The sequence below is a fragment of the Trachymyrmex cornetzi genome, unplaced genomic scaffold (assembly GCF_001594075.2).
Source record: "Trachymyrmex cornetzi isolate Tcor2-1 unplaced genomic scaffold, Tcor1.1 scaffold61, whole genome shotgun sequence".
NCBI lineage: Eukaryota > Metazoa > Arthropoda > Insecta > Hymenoptera > Formicidae > Trachymyrmex > Trachymyrmex cornetzi.
Window position 1 is genome coordinate 1275645 of NW_017299926.1, and position 18628 is coordinate 1294272.

General features: G+C 30.5%; 1 protein-coding gene across 1 annotated transcript in view; it reads right to left on the reverse strand.

Annotated features, from left to right (window-relative positions):
- Nmdar2 (glutamate ionotropic receptor NMDA type subunit 2) overlaps positions 1-18628 on the reverse strand; it is a 230839-nt gene that overhangs the window by 2728 nt on the left and 209483 nt on the right. The window contains exons 9-16 of the mRNA XM_018516190.1: positions 8692-8839; positions 7696-7879; positions 7279-7388; positions 6338-6450; positions 4558-4842; positions 3898-4079; positions 3503-3738; positions 2241-2434 (exon numbers count right to left, since the gene is read on the reverse strand). Of these exons, the coding sequence (XP_018371692.1) occupies positions 2241-2434; positions 3503-3738; positions 3898-4079; positions 4558-4842; positions 6338-6450; positions 7279-7388; positions 7696-7879; positions 8692-8839 (1452 nt within the window). The remainder of the gene's footprint in view (positions 1-2240; positions 2435-3502; positions 3739-3897; positions 4080-4557; positions 4843-6337; positions 6451-7278; positions 7389-7695; positions 7880-8691; positions 8840-18628) is intronic.

The window sequence follows — 18628 nt, forward strand, 5'->3', positions numbered from 1 at the left end:
CCAGCCGAGACTTCCGGATTTCCTCCTTTAAAAAAGCCGACGTGGATATGTGCCAGGCTTCCTTCACATCATCGAACCACCAATTATCGCTTAACATGATCCAAATAAACCATTTCCCGTTCACTCGAAACGACACCCCGGGACACCCCATGTAACACTCCTCTCTCATGGAGGTTTCTTTTTTTTTATTTTTTAAACACGAGGATATGGATGGAATCGCTTCTCACGAAACAAGAATAAAATTATCTACACAGTGAGCATATGAGGCCGCAAACGGATAATAGAGAAGAAATCAAGTGCGAGTGCTCATATTCGATATTAAATTACGTAAGTAAGCATAAAAATATGTACATGATATATATAATATATATTATATATATATATATATATGTATATGTTACCGAAACTAAATAGAGGCGCCAAAATCGAGCGTTTTCAATGGAACTTTCCTTTCCATATTACATTTTTCCCAAGTTACAGAAAATACAAATTTAATCTTGTAGTGTTTGAAATAAATATAGAACCCCCATATATAATATATAAATGCAATTTATCAAAAAATTTCACCAATAATATCGTTTTTCAAAAATTGATTTTTAAAGGCATATATTCAAATTAAGATTATTTTAAAATACCAAAAAAAATAGAATATTAATATTTTTAAAATATTAAGATTAATAATAAATGCTGTTTAATATTGCATTTAATATACGATTTTTAATATGAAGTAGTAATATTTCGGAGAATGTGCTTTTCAGCAGTAAAGAGAGGAGATAAAAAAAAAAAGAAAACGTGCGATGGAACTTCTGAGATATTAAAAGACGTCGACACATTGAACGTCCCATCGAAAACGCACGTTTCGCTTTATTATAGATAGATGCATGCTGTGCGAACAAGATTCCAAGTGACGTTAGAAAGTAGGTTACTACTTAAGCTCGGTCTGGAAATTATTCGAGCTGTGCTACTCGTACAACAATAATTTCCGTAATAAATTAAACTGTAACATGAAAATTTGCATAGAGAACCGAGCATAAGTTTGTTCAAGATATTAGAACAAAGACAGGTATAAGAATAAATGTGCAACTGCATGCGTAGACTTTTATCACGGGTCCACTTCCGCTTTACGAAGTAATTTCCGGGAGAGCAAAGAGAGTGTGAAAAGAAGAGATTGAAGAGAGTGAAGAGACTCAAAAGAAAGCTTTCTAGAACAAAGATTTCTAGTTTTGGAAATGGAAAACAAGCGACAGCACTCTGCGAAAAGTATCTTTTGTGAAAGCGTAACCGTAATCTAGAGAAAAAAAAATGATAGAATGCGTAATGTTGATCGATGGATTGAACGTTTCGTTTTCTGCCACGAAAACATTTTTTACTTGATTATAAATAATGTCAATTAATCTTTCAATGTCAATGTTAAATTCGATTTCATGACGTATTGATTATTGCTATAAGTCAAATATTTTGATATAATTGTTATCAAAATAGTTTTTTAGTAACAAGTATTTTTTTATTTTTTTATCCCTTTAAATTTTTTTTACGAGCGTTGTATTTTTATTTGAGGTGTAATAGTTAAATTTACAATATTTTCAAACATACACTGAAAAAACAAGCGCGTTTAAAATAAACTAATTTAATTTTTGTTGAGGATTGTGTTGAAATTGAATAAAATGTTATTGCAGCTAGATTTATATTATGCAATATTGATTCACTTTTATTTTCGTTCTGTGCAATACGCGCTAAAAAAATTACCATATTTTCAAAAATCCCGTTTACTAAAATTAAAAAATTTTCGATATCAATAACTCGTAACATTAAATTTTTATTTCTTCGTCGTACACAAGTGTGACATTTCGATTCAGAAAAACCCGGCATTAAAAGATTAATTATATAAAAAAAATACCTCATTTGTCATATAGATTTCTGATGAGAATATCAAGGCGATTTATTCTAAAAAATTTGCAAGCTCTCCCTGTTTTAGTAGAAAGAAATAAAATCAATCAAACGGAAAAGTTATGCTCGAATTGCTTATGAGGGTACGATTCCTCATCCGATATTAAGCGATCGAGTTTGAAGATAATCGAATAGCATGGCTGATCAGAAGGGCAAGCCGTCTTCGCAAGCCGTGCGATTCAACTTGATCAATCCGGCTCTTCCCTCGATCGCATTGCAAATACCCGGTGTAGTCGAGTACTTTCGTAGTTTGATACGGAATTAAACGGTATTAGGAGAAGGACGGAGCGTACTTGGTCTGAGTTGGCTTTATTCCGTGGGCCTCAAGATCCTTCTCAAGCTGTCGTATCCTGATCTTAGCCATATCAAGTTCATGCTTGACCTTCCATAAGTGGGTGTCGCAGATCGGATCCTTGCATCTATGATGCCTTAAGATATCTTGCGCTTCGTACACTGCACCACGAAAAGTCAAGGACTTCCCCACGCTCTTTAAATAAAACATTTTGCATACCGTTATCCTTCTTTAAGTTTTCAACGCTAATCAAAGTCTATGAAAATAGATATTATCGAATGAGACAAAAATGTATATACAAGAATTTGCCGATATATTTACAAAGAAAATTAAACATATTTTTTGGACGTGTGTTAAGGGTGTTTTATATATATTTTCAAAATAATAATAAAATTATGAAAAAAATACAGAATATTCTAAATCACGTTTAAAAATAATACAACAAATTTGATGATAGTTTACTATCTGGATCACAAGTTATTTTAATAAATAGTATTTTTTAAATCTGTGCTCTAATACAAATATATGGAAATACATAATAAAATAAATAATAAAAATCTCAATTTTTAAATATAGGTACATTATGTATTCAAGATTATTTAAGTAGAGTTTGCAATTTAAGTATTGCGATGCATGAACTAGTTGTCGAGTAAATAAACAAAATATTTATTTGTTCTATATTTTTGTAACACTAATCAGTGAATTGCAATTGCATAAATTATTTTGAATAAAGTACTTATAAAAGAAAAATGTAAATTTTTTCATCATTTTTTAAATTTTAGTTTTTAACAATAAAAATAATAACAAATAAAATAAATAAACTACAAAAATGTGTTATTAAACAAAAATATAATCTTAGTCACACAATTTATTTAAAGTGTAAATATTAAACATATATTCAAATTTAATTTTCTTGCAGGGACTGTATGTCTAGTACGTCCTTAAAGTATTGTTATACGTGCAATTTAATTCTATTATCAATTTATTATTATTGCAAATACATTTAAACATTTTGTATTATATTTTGTTTTTAATACTAATAGATTGTTATCAATTAAATTATTTTATTCAAAAGTATATAATATCTATTGGGAATTCATAAAAAGTTGGTTTAGATTATTGGTAGTACGATTTAAGAAATGTTATTAATATTTAAACATCTGTCGCCTTCTGTAAGTGGTTTTAAAGTTAAGAATGACCTGCTTCCAGAAATAGCACAGGAAATTAAGAGATTTTCGCGATATTAAAATCCGAAATGCTTACCAGGCTGAAAATAGCGCATGTGCCACCGTCGTCGCTTTTTGCCAAGTGTTGTCTGATGTATTTGAAATACAGGTGTTCCAAAAGTAAAAAGACTGCCGCCAAAAGAATACCCATCATCAATAACAGAAATGCGCTCAAGAATTGCTCCAATGCTAGCGGATCGCTACTCTTTTGTACTTCCTTCCCAGGTTTGCACGTCCCAGTCATCCAGTATCTTCTCAACCGCTCCAGATCTCCTAGAATTGACGGAATGACATAAATACGAAGAATAATCGCAGAGTAATCCGTCAAGTGAAATTTACGGATCCATATATTTTACACACACAGAAGGATCTTTTAGATGCGAAAGTATTCTTCGGGATGCTTAAAAAGATTTGGAGCACATGCAAAAGTACCGTTATCTCTATAGTCCAACAGCTGCTTGTTGAACATTTGTAAGAACTTTGAGTTCCTGGAAAACGCCAGACCATATCCCGTCATGGCATACCATGATCCGACCGTTAGCAATCGACAATCCTCATCCTGAGCGACCAAATAGTCCAAAACTGTGCCATCATAAATGAACGCATCCATGTCTCTGCACAAGTTATAACAGGATGCTCTGTACCTCATTATATCCTCATAAGGACATTTTAAATCGGCTTTACGTCAAAACGTTGAGAGGAACCTTTTTCTAATTTGTATATAATACTGCAGAATTAAATAGTGTCCCACTTTAGACACAGAGATAATTAAATTTCTATTCCTTTAATCAGTTTAAAACTAATATATTTTTTATATCAATTATATTTGTTAAAATTTGTTGAAAGTTTTATTTCAGTTATAAAATATTTTGCAATTTTTATATAAAACCTGCCAAATAAAACCATACAAATCTAAAAATTTATTTTTTTTAAATAGATATCTACACACAAATTGTTCACGTAAAATAGAAATTTTTTTACCACAATATAAATTTACTACACCTCTATAGTTATTTTAAAACAATTGTTTTACTTTTTGCTTTGATTTTCCTGATAAATAAATTTAGAGTAATATTACAAAAATATATTTACCCAGTAACGACAGCTTCGATACCATCTGCAACGCTGCTTTTATTGAAAGCCCTCATGTAGGAGTGCATCTCCTTGAAATACTTTGCAAGCGTACTATCTGTGTGACTCCATGGTATCGTGCCGAATTTGAACATGGGTTTGTGAGAAAAGGGCTTAGCGAGCCTGTGATCATCCACACCGCTGAATTCATGAAATTCTTCCCGCGTGATCATGAAGGCAGCCAAATTGGCAGTGTAAATGGCGAGGAAGACCACGGCAAATAATGCCCAGACATTCGTCATAAATCTGAATAGATAGTACGTTGACATTTTTTATAAATTATGTTTTTTAACTCAAGCATATTGTAAATTTTTAATCCAGATAACAATTATATGTACAACTGCTTGATTGTTTGACACAGTAAAAGAAATTATCAAAAAAAATCAATAAACGAGCAAATTAAGTTAAATGAACAATTAATGTATATTTGAATCAGCAATAATAAAATTGTATACAAAAAATTGTTAAAACGTTTCAATTCACAGAATTTTCATTTACAAATAAAAAAAAAATTATCCTACTATTCTAATCGTAGACATAAAAGTCGATGGAACTCAATGTCGTACCGCAACACACCAAGATATTGGCACACCATGTCCGCAAAACGTAATGTCAAGATGTCAAAATAACTAAATCTTCGTTTAACGGCGAGAATGACATAAAGTCCATCAAAATGAAGTCAATGATGTAAAATAATAGTCATGATGTGAACTATTTGACGTATAACTGTCTGACAGTGATAATTGGCTATCACACTTGTCGAGATCTTAGACCCTTGTCACTGAATTTAAATATACATTAATTGTACATTTAACATCTTAATTTGGTCGTTTATTGGTCGATTTTTAATAATTTGTTTAATTCAAATATTTTGCAATTTTTATAAAAATTAATAAAATTATATTCTACAGTTAATAAAACATTTATTTGTTAAGATAAACATTTATTAATTGATATTTTAATATTAATATTTTTTATTATTATATAGGATTCATTAATTACATTATTATATTATACAATATATGTATTATCAGTTTCAACAGTAAAATACTCAAAGAAATTGACATCGACAATTTTTTTGGGTATTCTCTTCTAAAAAAACATACGTTTACTTTTATCAAGCTTTTAGCTTTCCTTTCCCATTTATATATATTAATTATATATTTGGTCAAAGTTGTCTCAATTCTATTTTTTCTTGATGATTTTTCCTTGGACATGAAGGAATTGATATTTTGAAATTGTATTGCTGAGGATGGTTCAAAAGTGAACTGAAACGTATTATTATTTTTTGGAATAAAGATTCTATTTCCTGGATTAAAGATTTAAGATTGCGTATTAATTATCACGCTGACTCTCATTCGCTCTGTTTTTTTTTTGGATTTTTTATTGCTCAATTCTATTATTTTATTATTTTAAAAAATTCAATGAATTAACTTAAATTAATATGATTTATAAAGCTGGTGCTGTATCAACAAAATGTATAATTTATATCAAATAAATCTTTTTAGATTTGAGTCAATATATGCTTGACAATTTATAATAAAAGTTAGAGTAATTTATATTTTAAAACGGTAGTCGGCAAGTAAATGTTTGCCCAGAAACATTTATGCACAGCGACTGATCTCGAATGGTTAAGTGAAGTACCGGAAGACTAATTTGTCGCTCGAGTTCTATCTCGGGTCGGTAATTAAAATTCGTCGGGAAAACGACATTCTTGGGGAAAAAGATCCTTTTCACTGACCTAGCTGTAAATCCTCTGGGAGAGTCGATATGGACGGCAGCCTGAAATAACACGGCCCAGACCAGCCAGTACGTACGACAAAAAGAAAATCGATGGTTCGTCGATGGATTATTCTGCAGAAAGGGAAAGATCTGTATCACTGACATAAAAAAACATTGTGCAATAATAGCAGTAACATGAGCAAAAACTTGAAATTGTTCATGTGCATGTTATAAGAAATATAGTACATCGTTATTACATCTTTTCCAATTAAAAATTTAATTTAATGATTATGATTATGAGAACATCGATACGCAGTGACTTTTATAAAACTGTGCAAGATACATGCAAAACAAATAATCATACGTAATGCTGAAAAAAGTAATGAATTACATAATTACATAAGAACATCAGGTAGTGATAAAAAATACACATAAAAAAATATACACAAAGTAGTAAATTCCTGTAAAAAAATTTTATTAATTATACAAAATTGTACGAACAATAACTGCAAATTAGAAGCCATTATATAATATTAGTCTAGGAATGTATTCTTTCTATTTTCAACTACAAACACTGAAGCATGCGTTACACTGAGAAAAAAATATAGTCAATTTTAATAAATATTTAGTTCAATACTGCCAACTAAATATTTACTTACGGTAAATAAATATTCATTTAGTAAACAAAATGATTGTTAAATCAAATTAACATTTCTTGTATCAAATAAATATATCTTTATATTTAATAAATATTTAGTTGGCATGTATATTCAACTAAATATTTATTAAAATTGACTATATTTTTTTTCAATGTAGAATTAATTAATTATTCTAGTTATGACATCACAATATTTGTGCGTTAAAAGGTAAAGGTGCAAACGAAGAGAAAACATATACACGTAGTTAATAAAAAGCGAAATAAAAAAATACCAGTTTTTGCGCAGCGCCTGAAGGGTTTACCTTCATGTCGAATCCAGAGGGTGATGCCCACTCGAAGAGCAGTATCATTATCGTCGCGGCATGTATTGCAACAATGCCTACTAGCATCCATGAAGCCGTATCGAACGGTTCTAAAAATGCATTATTAGATGTTAAAACAAATTCTATTTTGGGTTATACCGTCATTCATCGTATATTTTCATGCGGTGATGATTCGTGCAAAATTACTGCTTTTGTAAATATTCCCTTAATTTATACAGTAATATTAATATTTCGAAATAACAGTAGCATGCTTCCGCAAATATTTTACTTAATTTATGTAACAATGTTTATTTATGATAAAGATAACATATATTTTTTAGACATACGTATATTATCAAGTTGTAAATATGTTTATAAATATCGTTTGCAAAACGGTTTCTACAATACAATTCTCACCTAAAAACGCAGTGGGAGATATTATGCCTGTTCTTTTTGCTACAACAATGGCAATACCAGTTTCCATATAAGGTACAGTGAAATCGACTACCGCTTCTCTTTCCGAATTGATCATCAACGAAGTCATGACCATATCGGTCTTTCGGTTGACGAGATCAGCTATAAGCCCATTCCACTTCCCATTCTGTATACAATAGTTAATATATCGTGATATTTATTAGATAGCCAAAAAGTCAATTATTTTTCGCGGAATTGTTTTTATCGAAAAACAGAGTTCATTTTATTTAATATTCGTTGATTTATAAATGTGAAAATATATGACGGAGTAATAAAACACTAAAAATAATTTCATATGTTATGCAAGATTGAAACGAATATTTCTTCTTGTTATTTTAACGCAGTAATCGTAATTTAATATACGTCTCGTGAGAGAAAAACATAAAACGATGATGATTCAATAACGTAATTAAAACGCTCGATAAACAAAAAATTATTTGTTTTGGGTCATTTAAGCAGTCGCTGAAGCGTAAATATATATGTTGCATCGTCGGAAGTAACTTTTGTGCGGAAATTAAATGCGTCGAAAGCTCATTCATGCGTTCATTTCGTAATAATCATCAATAAGGTCAACACACGTGCAGAAAATTACTATCGTCAGATAATTCGATTTTCAAATTACACATTCTTATATCGAGAGTTGCAACAATAAAACACATTTTTTTTCTCTCCTTTTATGTTCGAGAAATTTATCAGAGGTGTAAAACTAAAAGCGATCAGTCATGCCCTTAAAGCCGCATTACATTTCGTTCGCGATGTAGGTGTCTGCTGCAGACATGAAAGGACAGAAAATTTTAAACGTTCAAAAGGAAGAAATAAGCGCACCGTTGCGGCTGCGGTAAATGCTCCGCGGGAATTTTCTCGTTGCATTACAAGACACATTTATCTTCCGTACGACGTAAGTAAGCAGCACCTTTCATGAATTTTGCTCAGGCTCACCTCCAAAGTACCCCACTTGCCATCCTCCACCCTTACGAGCTCGAAAGTAAAACCAATTTCCTCGGAAAACTTCTGCAGCAGATCGATGCAAAATCCACTACAGCACTGATAAAAGCTCCCATTCCTATGTGCCGATTGAATATCTACTCTGGAACACAAAACGGGAGCTCGTAAACGACAATATCTGTATCAGATATGGAATCGATGTATTTTATATTCGCGTGTACAACTTGGGAAGGAAATATTAAAAATCAAAGATTCTAGAATTTTTTTAAAGATTTTTTTTTACTCAAACCATGAGTGGAAACGTTCAAAGTTAAGGTTTATATTTTTAGTATTAAGAAAAATTGCGCTAATTGATAACCAGCGTCGACTCCTATTGTCTGTAATATATTTTTTATGGTTTCATTAATTGTTTTAATTAAAGGAATCTATAAAAACTTATTAGTTTTTATTAATTTATAATTTATCAAACATAATATTAATCTAAAAAATTAAAATGATCAGTAATGACTGCTTGGTACTTCAAACGGTAAAGCAACATTTCGCTGTTTCTCTACTAAAAAAATTTTATTATATTATTTACATAATAAGGCAAAATTTTTTTAAGCAGTAAACTGTTATATAAAAAATAAAATAATGCATATATTTAACAAATTGCAGTTGCGTTCTTAGAAAAGTTCACCTTAATGGCACATCTTTCGAAAGTTTTTCATTTAAGTGTCATGATTTTTTACTTTAAGAATTTTTCCATTCTTTTAAGCGATCTTGGTTCATTCTTTATCCCAGTATAAGCAAGTGCAATTAAATTCACCACAGCTGTGCCATTCGGGTCAGATGTCGTTGAGGTAAGAACTGACAGCCATTGTTGGCCGCCTTTTGAGAAAATCGCCCCTCAAAATGAAGCCCTTTCATGCATCTGACATATACAACTAACAAGATTCACTCTAAGAGTAACATTAAATTCTTTTGTGTATAAAAGTCTAAGTCATGATTAATACTGATACACCAAAGGCGTAATGTCATTAAGATGAATAAAGTACAAAGGGTAGTAAGAATACGGAAGACAATCATATTAAGGGTAAATGGATTTCAGTGGCTTCTTAAACAGGAAAATTATTAAATATTTAAAGTAATAATCCTTTGACAAATTTTTTCTCTAAAATAACTTTTTAAAATTTCTTTAAAGCAATTTTTTTAAATTTATCAATTTTATTTTTAAAATTCAAAAATAAAAAGAAATAAGGAAAATAATATGCTACTATAACAATAACAATTGATCAAGGAAAACTAAAAGTAAGAAAAGTAAAATAACATTATTGGAAAGTCACGAAAACTCCATGTATTGGAAAACAGTTTGATGGAATATATCGATTATCATTAGCAACTTGACGTACAATAAATACACACCAATTTTATCGTATTTATGGTGACTGTACTCACGATAAAATGGAGCTAAATATATCAACTAGATTATGTAATGGAATAGCGATTTCAAAAGCCGAGTGTAAATCTATTTTTCTTTATAATAAAATTGTCAATCCTAGATTTTTTGTTTATATAAACCGTGTGTATTGCAACTCTTCTTGGATTATAATCAAACTGATTGATGTCATATAAATTCTATATACTGTTTGCAGGGAATATTAAATATCGATTGTTTTTCTTCCTGGGTGTTTCAAAAACACAAACTTTATGTTTAGCACAGAAAATCCATATAACTCTAATTTCAACATAAATCAAACATTTAACACAAGTACAACGAGAGATATTGAACCTCTAATAGTATAAAATTGCTTAAATTGGTATCTAGTAATAATTGCTTTAAACAGTTGTACCGATGTATTTTATTTATGGCCAAATGAATGTGGCCGATTCCAGCGAAGCGTTACTTCAAATTACCGATTAAAAGTTTGCTGACATCGCTTTACAGATGCCGCGCTCCATTTAGCATAGTGTCCAATAAAGAAACAAATGTTTTTCCTCGTTTTTATTGTTGAGGCAAAATATTAGAGATTAAATTTGTTTAAAAATTTGAGACGTTTAAATGACATGCATATAATTTTATCAACATAAATAATGGAATTTGACAATCTGTTTTGTGAACGAAGAAATTTCAATGGAATTTAGGAAAAAATACCACGCACATTTAAATCGGGCTCGTAACAAATTTTGTTTTTTGCCACTTTAATTAAAAAATTAATAGGGTAACTGTCCCTAATGTGTCTTTTAGCCAATTTACTTATTACTGAATTAATTATTAAATATTGTAGCTTTAATTTTATCTGCTTGCAATCAATATCGGTTTTTCAACTACTTCTTTTTCTTATAATATTTCTTTAATCTAAAAAATGTTAATACTTTATAATGCTTTTGACAAAAATAGAAAACATGTTTTTGTCCCTATTAGTGAATCCTCTAAGCGGCGATGGCCCTATTAATATGCCCCCAATTTGTGTGCCTATCCACATTTGACTCATTTTAATATATAATTACTAAAACAGGTAATAAATTTAAGCTAATTGTTTATGTTAATATTACATAAATCATTTCAATTATATTTATTTCAAAGTACACTCATAACACAACGTTCTCACCTCCAATACAGGGCACATTAATAGGGACAAGCTTAAAATCGAGGGAGTAACCATTTAATGTAATCATGGGACAGAATCCTCGAAATCATTATAAAATATATATTTATATAAAATCTCTATATATAATCCGATAATTACATATGCAACCACGAGAAATCATTGTATAACATAAAATCGTATATTTTACCAAATTACTTCATAATAGTGAAAAAAATTATTTGTAATCAGATGAAATCATGTAATGTGTGGGACAATATTTCAGCTAGTGGTTACTCCCTCGCTTAAAATCTTGCGGTACGTATTACTAGATTCACATAAATTCCTCATATCTTTCGAAAAATATTTAAAATACCTTAATACTCAAAAAATAAAATATTATCTTCGGTATCGTATGTATTAATAATTTAACTTAACAAAAAAAATAGTTTTTCTTATTTATTTTGTGCTAATTTTCTTTATGACTTATGTATCGAAATACAAAAGCACACTAATAGAGACAGGCACAGTAATTGGGACAGTTACCTTAATTATCATTCCATGTAAATTACTTTGCTTTTAGTTGATGTGTTCAACATGCCATTTAATAATGATCTATTGATTTATAATGATGTTTTTTTTTAACAGCACGCTTTCAGGAAAAACATGCGGAAAAGAGAAACAAAATATGAAAATGCTGAATGATAGATATAAATTTTTATAACGATATATTCGGTAGATTTTTGCATTGTTTACGGTGTCGATTACGCCACATTTTTGTCGATGTGCTGACATGTATGCGACGCACGAAAATATCGAATTCCAATACCCACACTGAATAAAACTCGGTATTGTACGCTGTCACGTCATGTCCTTTGTATCATGTTTCCGATTTCGAGGGATGCATGCAATAATACATATATGTTTGTGTACGTTTGTAATATTTTTACATGATTTGTGAAAAAGGGATCGTCCGTATATCATAAAAAAAGGCAATCATTACGTCATTCAGGACCCTGTCTATCTTTTGTAGAATATAATATACTAGATGTTATATATAATGTATTAAGTCAAAACATACAAAGTTGGGCAACGAGCCAAATATAAATACAAAAGCTTATTTAATAATATTAGATTACAAACAAACGTTTCAACTCTGATCGAGTTATTTTCAAAATGTTAGAAAACAAATTAAAAATTACAAAATAATAACGTCGGAGTATTTAAAATTACAAGATAATAACATCGGAATATATAACATTAAATAATAACGTCTGAATATATAATCATAATAGTCATAAATACTGGTAACTTTTTCCCTCCATAAGTGATGTCAAAACTTGCATAATCAAATCAGCCCGGATGACAATTTCATATTTGTAAAAATAATATTTATAATTATAATATATATTCAGACATTATTATTTAATGTTATATATTCCGACGTTATTATCTTGTAATTTTAATTTTTTGTGGTGATTACTCAAGATTCTTAAGATATGCATATATCTACAATTGTTATACTTAAGCTGCAGCTTAAAAATATTAAACTTACTAAAGTTGTATGTGCGCGCGTTCCTTTTTGTTTCAAGTAGAAATATTTGTCAATGGAAAGTGAGCGTAAAGACGAAGAGTCGCATGAGCAGTAAAACAGATATAAGGCAAATATGTTTCGCGATGAGACAGGACGTGAGGTCCCAATGGAAGTATATGCCGGAATCAGCGGTGATAAAATCGAATATATATTCGCGGGTCAGCCTGTAGGCAACGATGCCCAGAAAAGTACCATAGTGGAGGCACCATAATAAAATGTGCCGCACTGACATTTATTGCCACTTTCTCTGCAGTGCCACACGACGCGTAAAAGGTGCTCACAATTTCGAGGAAGTGCGCAGCCTGCTGCTACTATTGCCGCTGAGAAAAATGTAGCGTCGCATTAAAAACGAGAAGTTCACGCCCGTAATGTCTTCAACTTTTCAGTTTCAGTCGCGTTTTGGTAATGCGTCGGATAAGCAGTGGAAACTTTAATGTTACTCTTCGGAGTCGACATTTTCACAAGACTTTGTGATAACATGACGGGCGTTACGCTTTCTACGATAGTTTATTATAAGCAAGTTTTCGTAAATTAATTTTATACGGTATATTACGTTGCTTATTACTTAGGAAGTTGTTTAGTTTTGTTATATTTATAATGTAATTAAGGCCACGCTCTGATATAAACTGCCAGTACTGAAAATCTATAGTATATACGTAACACGTAAATTATAGAGTTTCAATACTAGCAGTGTATATCGAAATACGGCTTAAGTAGATAATTCACTTAAAGTCAAACATCTAGCTTGTGCTTTATTTTTGAGAAATAATTCCAGATACTTTATTAGAAAATAACGAAAATAAACATTCTGTAACTAACATGAAATATGAAATTTATGTATATTTGTAATAAGAATTTGTCAAGTTTTATCATTTGAAGTATTTAGTTGATTTATTTTTGCATTATAATTTCAAATTAAACATAATATGCGAATAACAAATTGTTTCTATAGAAATATTCGAAATTATGCATGCCGAAACAAAGCAGTTCCGCTGGCATAAATTATTTCCAAGTTCCTAACACCAGGATCGATAAAGTTGTTTGTACCAAACTTTCTTATTGTTTTGATGTCGAATAGTGACGTTAACGTACCTACTTTAAAAGACATGTGCAGCAGTGTAATTTATGAAAACATTATATAATTCATATATACTCCACCGTATATTACATAAATGCAACTTATATCTTTTCATCAAGATGACAGCGAAACTATACACCTGCAGGGAACGGGAAATGAGCTACCTTCCCTAAAGTAAGATTCTTGGGAATTATATTAATATTACGTAACTTTCAAATTTCATATATATGAGCTGTCGCTGCTGGCTGGATAACGTCTTCTAAAGATTAAACACTTGGACATCTCTGTGTTCACTACTGCAACAAGTAAATTTGCACATTGCGTCGCTCAAGATTCTTGACAAGGTAATATAAATTTATACCTAAAGTTTCTTTAATAATAATTTAATTTATTATTGTGTAAATCTAGATTCAAATATGTTTTTAATATAATATTTTTTGTTTTTATTTTTTCATTAATTCTCTTTTAAATATATCCCAAATACATCAGTTGTTTCATCTTATATATATATATTTTTTTAAAAGTATTTTTTAATTTCTCAATATTGATTTTAAGAAATAATCCATCATTTTGCGATAAAATTCCGTATCATCTTTATTTTTTATAATATACTTCTATATCATATTTCTTCTATATATTATTACACTGAGATAAAGGATTTTGTTAATTTAGCAGGCCACCAGTACCTTTAACCGGTGATCGGTAAATATATGACAATAAATTATGTTGTTGTGATTGCTGCTAGTCTGCTATACCAACCAATTATTAGTAACAGAAACAAACTATATAGAATCTAACCTATCTTTTGGATAGACTTTAGCTCGTTTACATAGAATTCGTAGATGATCGTGGAATCTTAAGTCGTAGGAAACCGATCAAGCACAATCAAATATAGGGAGAATACTTGACTAGAGTTAGTCAGTTTCTTACGATTTGAGACCCTACAACCGTCTACGACTTTTATATATATATATATATATAAGCCTCTTATTTGCGATACTATTGATTATTTGTTACATTGACGAATTAATTTGCAATCGTAACAAATCGATCGTTTTTTTAACAAATATTACATTTGCTTTCCCTTGATTTATTCCTATAACAAAATCATTTCTCTCACAATCAGTGTATGATTGTGCAAGAAAAATGAACAATATAGATTCCATAAGCCAGTTATGTAAAAAAATTAAATTTGTCATTGCGAAAAAATAAATTTGTACTCTCAACTTATACGACGAGTGATGCATAAGACTCTTCTTGCCAGTCGGCAATAATGAAGTGCACTCAAAGTCACGGACACGTTTGTCTGACAGTAACGCGCGACCTCCTACGAGTGGGTAATGTAGGGTAAAACTGGCACTTGAGCATTATATAAAACGACATTAATCGCAAACACATTATTTGCGTAATTTTAGTCAGCAGTCGGGCAATGCCTGACATTGATTTTCTTAGAAGCACATATGGAAAATGTGCCAACTCCATCGACTATAATTTATACAAATTTTCTTTCATTTCTCATAATACGAACAACCGACTCCACATTGTCTTGGATATTCATATATTCGGTGTATTGCCGCGAGTAAAAATGCACTTTAGATCCGCATTATGAATCGATCCAACAGCAGTGATTTGTCACAACGGACAGCCGATTATCGCAAATCCGTTCTGCCGTGTATCAAAAACATGAAAAATGAATGGTAGCTCTTTGAGTAACGTTTGTGACCACTTGACGCTTGACAAATAAAAATCGTTTCTGAAAGATTAAATAACTGGTGATACGCATGCTCTAACGATTAACTTTTTGCTCGAAATCCAGTTCTACTTTGGCAAAACACGTTTTATAATGTCCTCACTTATGTTTGTTTATTTATATAGCATTTAGATTATTTTTTTAAGTTAATTATAACTTATATTCTAGTTTATAACATTATATTCTAATTTAAATCAATAAAAAACAAAAACATTGAAAGACAATCGATTTTATTCCACAGTCCAATTTCTTTGAAAAAATAATGTTTATATTGTATTTATACTTAATAAGAAACACATATTTTAAGGATTTATGATACATTTTTTAACAGAACAATAAAGATTTGTAACATAAATGTTAACATTGCATTTAATATAAACTTTAAAAAATTAAATACTTTTTTATTTTATGAAAAAATTAATTACCCTAAAAAATGATAATTTCGTTTTCTTTTGAACATATTTTTTCAGCAATATTACGTTCAAAATCTCATTGAATTACTCGGTGGTCTGTCAAGCGTATTACTACTTTACGAAAAGTAAATTCTTCCGTCGTTCACAAAAGCTCGAGCTACAAAGGGCGGTCAGGCTACAAAGAAGGGTCTTTACCTTTAAGAAGTATTACATGGGAATTTCGTTAAAGAACTGCTTTTCGTATCGATACAACGCTTTCGTGGCATTCGTTTTCGAATCACGTTCGCATGACCTTCTCGTTTCGCATATTAGCATGAGATAGAAATTATTCAAGGATATATCTGGAGTCGCTTCAAATTACTTTGTCTAAACCATATATATGTTTATCACTATCGATTCGTGTTTCTGAATTATTGGAGCTGGTATTAGCCGAATTAAGGAAGCCTCGGTTGTGATTCTCTAACGAGATATTCGATACTTGTGTATATAGACGTGTCAAAGCATACAAATAGTTTTGGATGTAATACGACAAAATTATATATATATGCATAGATCGTAAATATCCAATCAACATGTTGATTGGAGAGACAATGTTTTTCAAATATATTTTTAATATTTATTTAATATTAAAAATTTTAATTTAATATTTTCAATATCTAATAAATATTAAAAATATATTTTAAAAACATTATCTGCTCATTAAGTACATCTGTAATTACAATATTTATAGCAAGAAAGTTTAACATTCGTAATATCAATTATAGGATAATTACATTGTAGGAGCTATAGTATTTTTTTGAGATATAGTTCATACGCATATACAGTCTATCAATAAAGCTGCATTAGTTACGTCGTTAACATTGTTGTTCAAGCAAAATGGATCCATCATAGTACGTCATCATTAATTATAATGCTTTCGAATTTAGTGTGGGCGATTATTCAATATGCTGTTATATTGAAGTTTTAGAGAAAACAGAGCTTTCTCACAGATTTTATTATATGAAAACTTATGTTACTAAAAATTATTACAAATAATATTATCAATATATAGGCCTAATATACAGATAAAGATTTTAAAGATAACATGGAGATATAACAAAAAAGAATTTATACAAATGTTTTTATATCCTATTTTTATCACTGCTAAAATTTGAAATTATATCTGCATTTGTGGAACCAACTTGTATGCATTTATGATTCGCGTAACAAACGTTGAATCAAGTCGGACATCTTGGGGTTAATCTAGTTTCGCACGAAAACACGCTAATGTAATTCCTTCCGCTTCCTACTCGGCTGCATTCCAAGCCGCAAGAAGAGGCTGCGTTCCGCAAGAACTCCGCGTTTATATTCCGTTCCTTACTCGAGATAAGGACTCGGCCTTTACCATTTGTAGGTGTCTCAACCACTTCCCTTGTAAAGGACATCTAAGTGATTTGCATATTAATACAGAGAGATATGTTCACTGCTCGCGGTTTTGCCGGAGATTATAAGTGCATAGTAGAGTAAGCGTACGGTCTATTATGTGACTAGAATAGGTGCTGAAGTAGACGATAAAAATTAAAACAAGTGCGAGAAGAATTGTGATCGTGACGAAAATTAATTAAATTTTACCATTATTCTAATTTCCATATTTCAAGGAAAAAAAGGAAAAGAAATGTTAATCAATTATTTTAATATGTGGATACACGAGTACAGAAGATTTTACCTTATCATAATAAAACTTCGATGAACTCATTAAAATTTCAAGCAGACACACATTTTTCTCTGTCGAAAAGAATCGCGGTGCGAGGTAACATTTATTATCTCGTTCGTAGTACTCGTTTAATTGGATGAGAATGTGATCTCCGCGCCGAAGAAAAATTAAAAATGCAACGCAAACAAATTGGTATTCGTGTCGACGCGACGGTATATCATCGGTGAAACGTTACGTTCAGTGTAATTTATTGCCAATTATTCTACACCATGCGATACCTCCGTAAGTTTCTTACAGCGCTAATATCAATTCGTTAAGCGAGAGTAACGCGCTGTTCTCCCCGGCTGCACACAATTAGCAATTAGGTAATTTCGCTCTGTTCCCTCTAGCGCGAGCGACTGATGGAACGTAATTTTTATTTTTCATTGGCAGCAGTTAGTTGCTTTGCGCTGAATGTAAAAAAGATAATACAATGTACAAGTTCCTACTAATGGTTTAATCCTTTTCAGTGCTCCTCATTTAAGTATGTATTTCTCGTGCACCTGCACGAGAAATATGTTTTGCTACACAGAATTTATTAATTTAATTTATTTAAATAAGAAACATTATTTTATAAAATAAATATGCTCTGTATTCTGCATATTTTATATTTTTCGAATCATGAATAAAATCTGTATACAAGCTATTACACATAATAAAAAAATCAGATCTAAAGCAATATTTGTATAATCTAATCGAAATCTTAATCTTCGTTCAAGCTGCGAGCAACAAGCGTTTTCAATTTGTTACTTTTTATTGAATATTAATTGTGGTTATTTGATCCATTGTTGAGACGA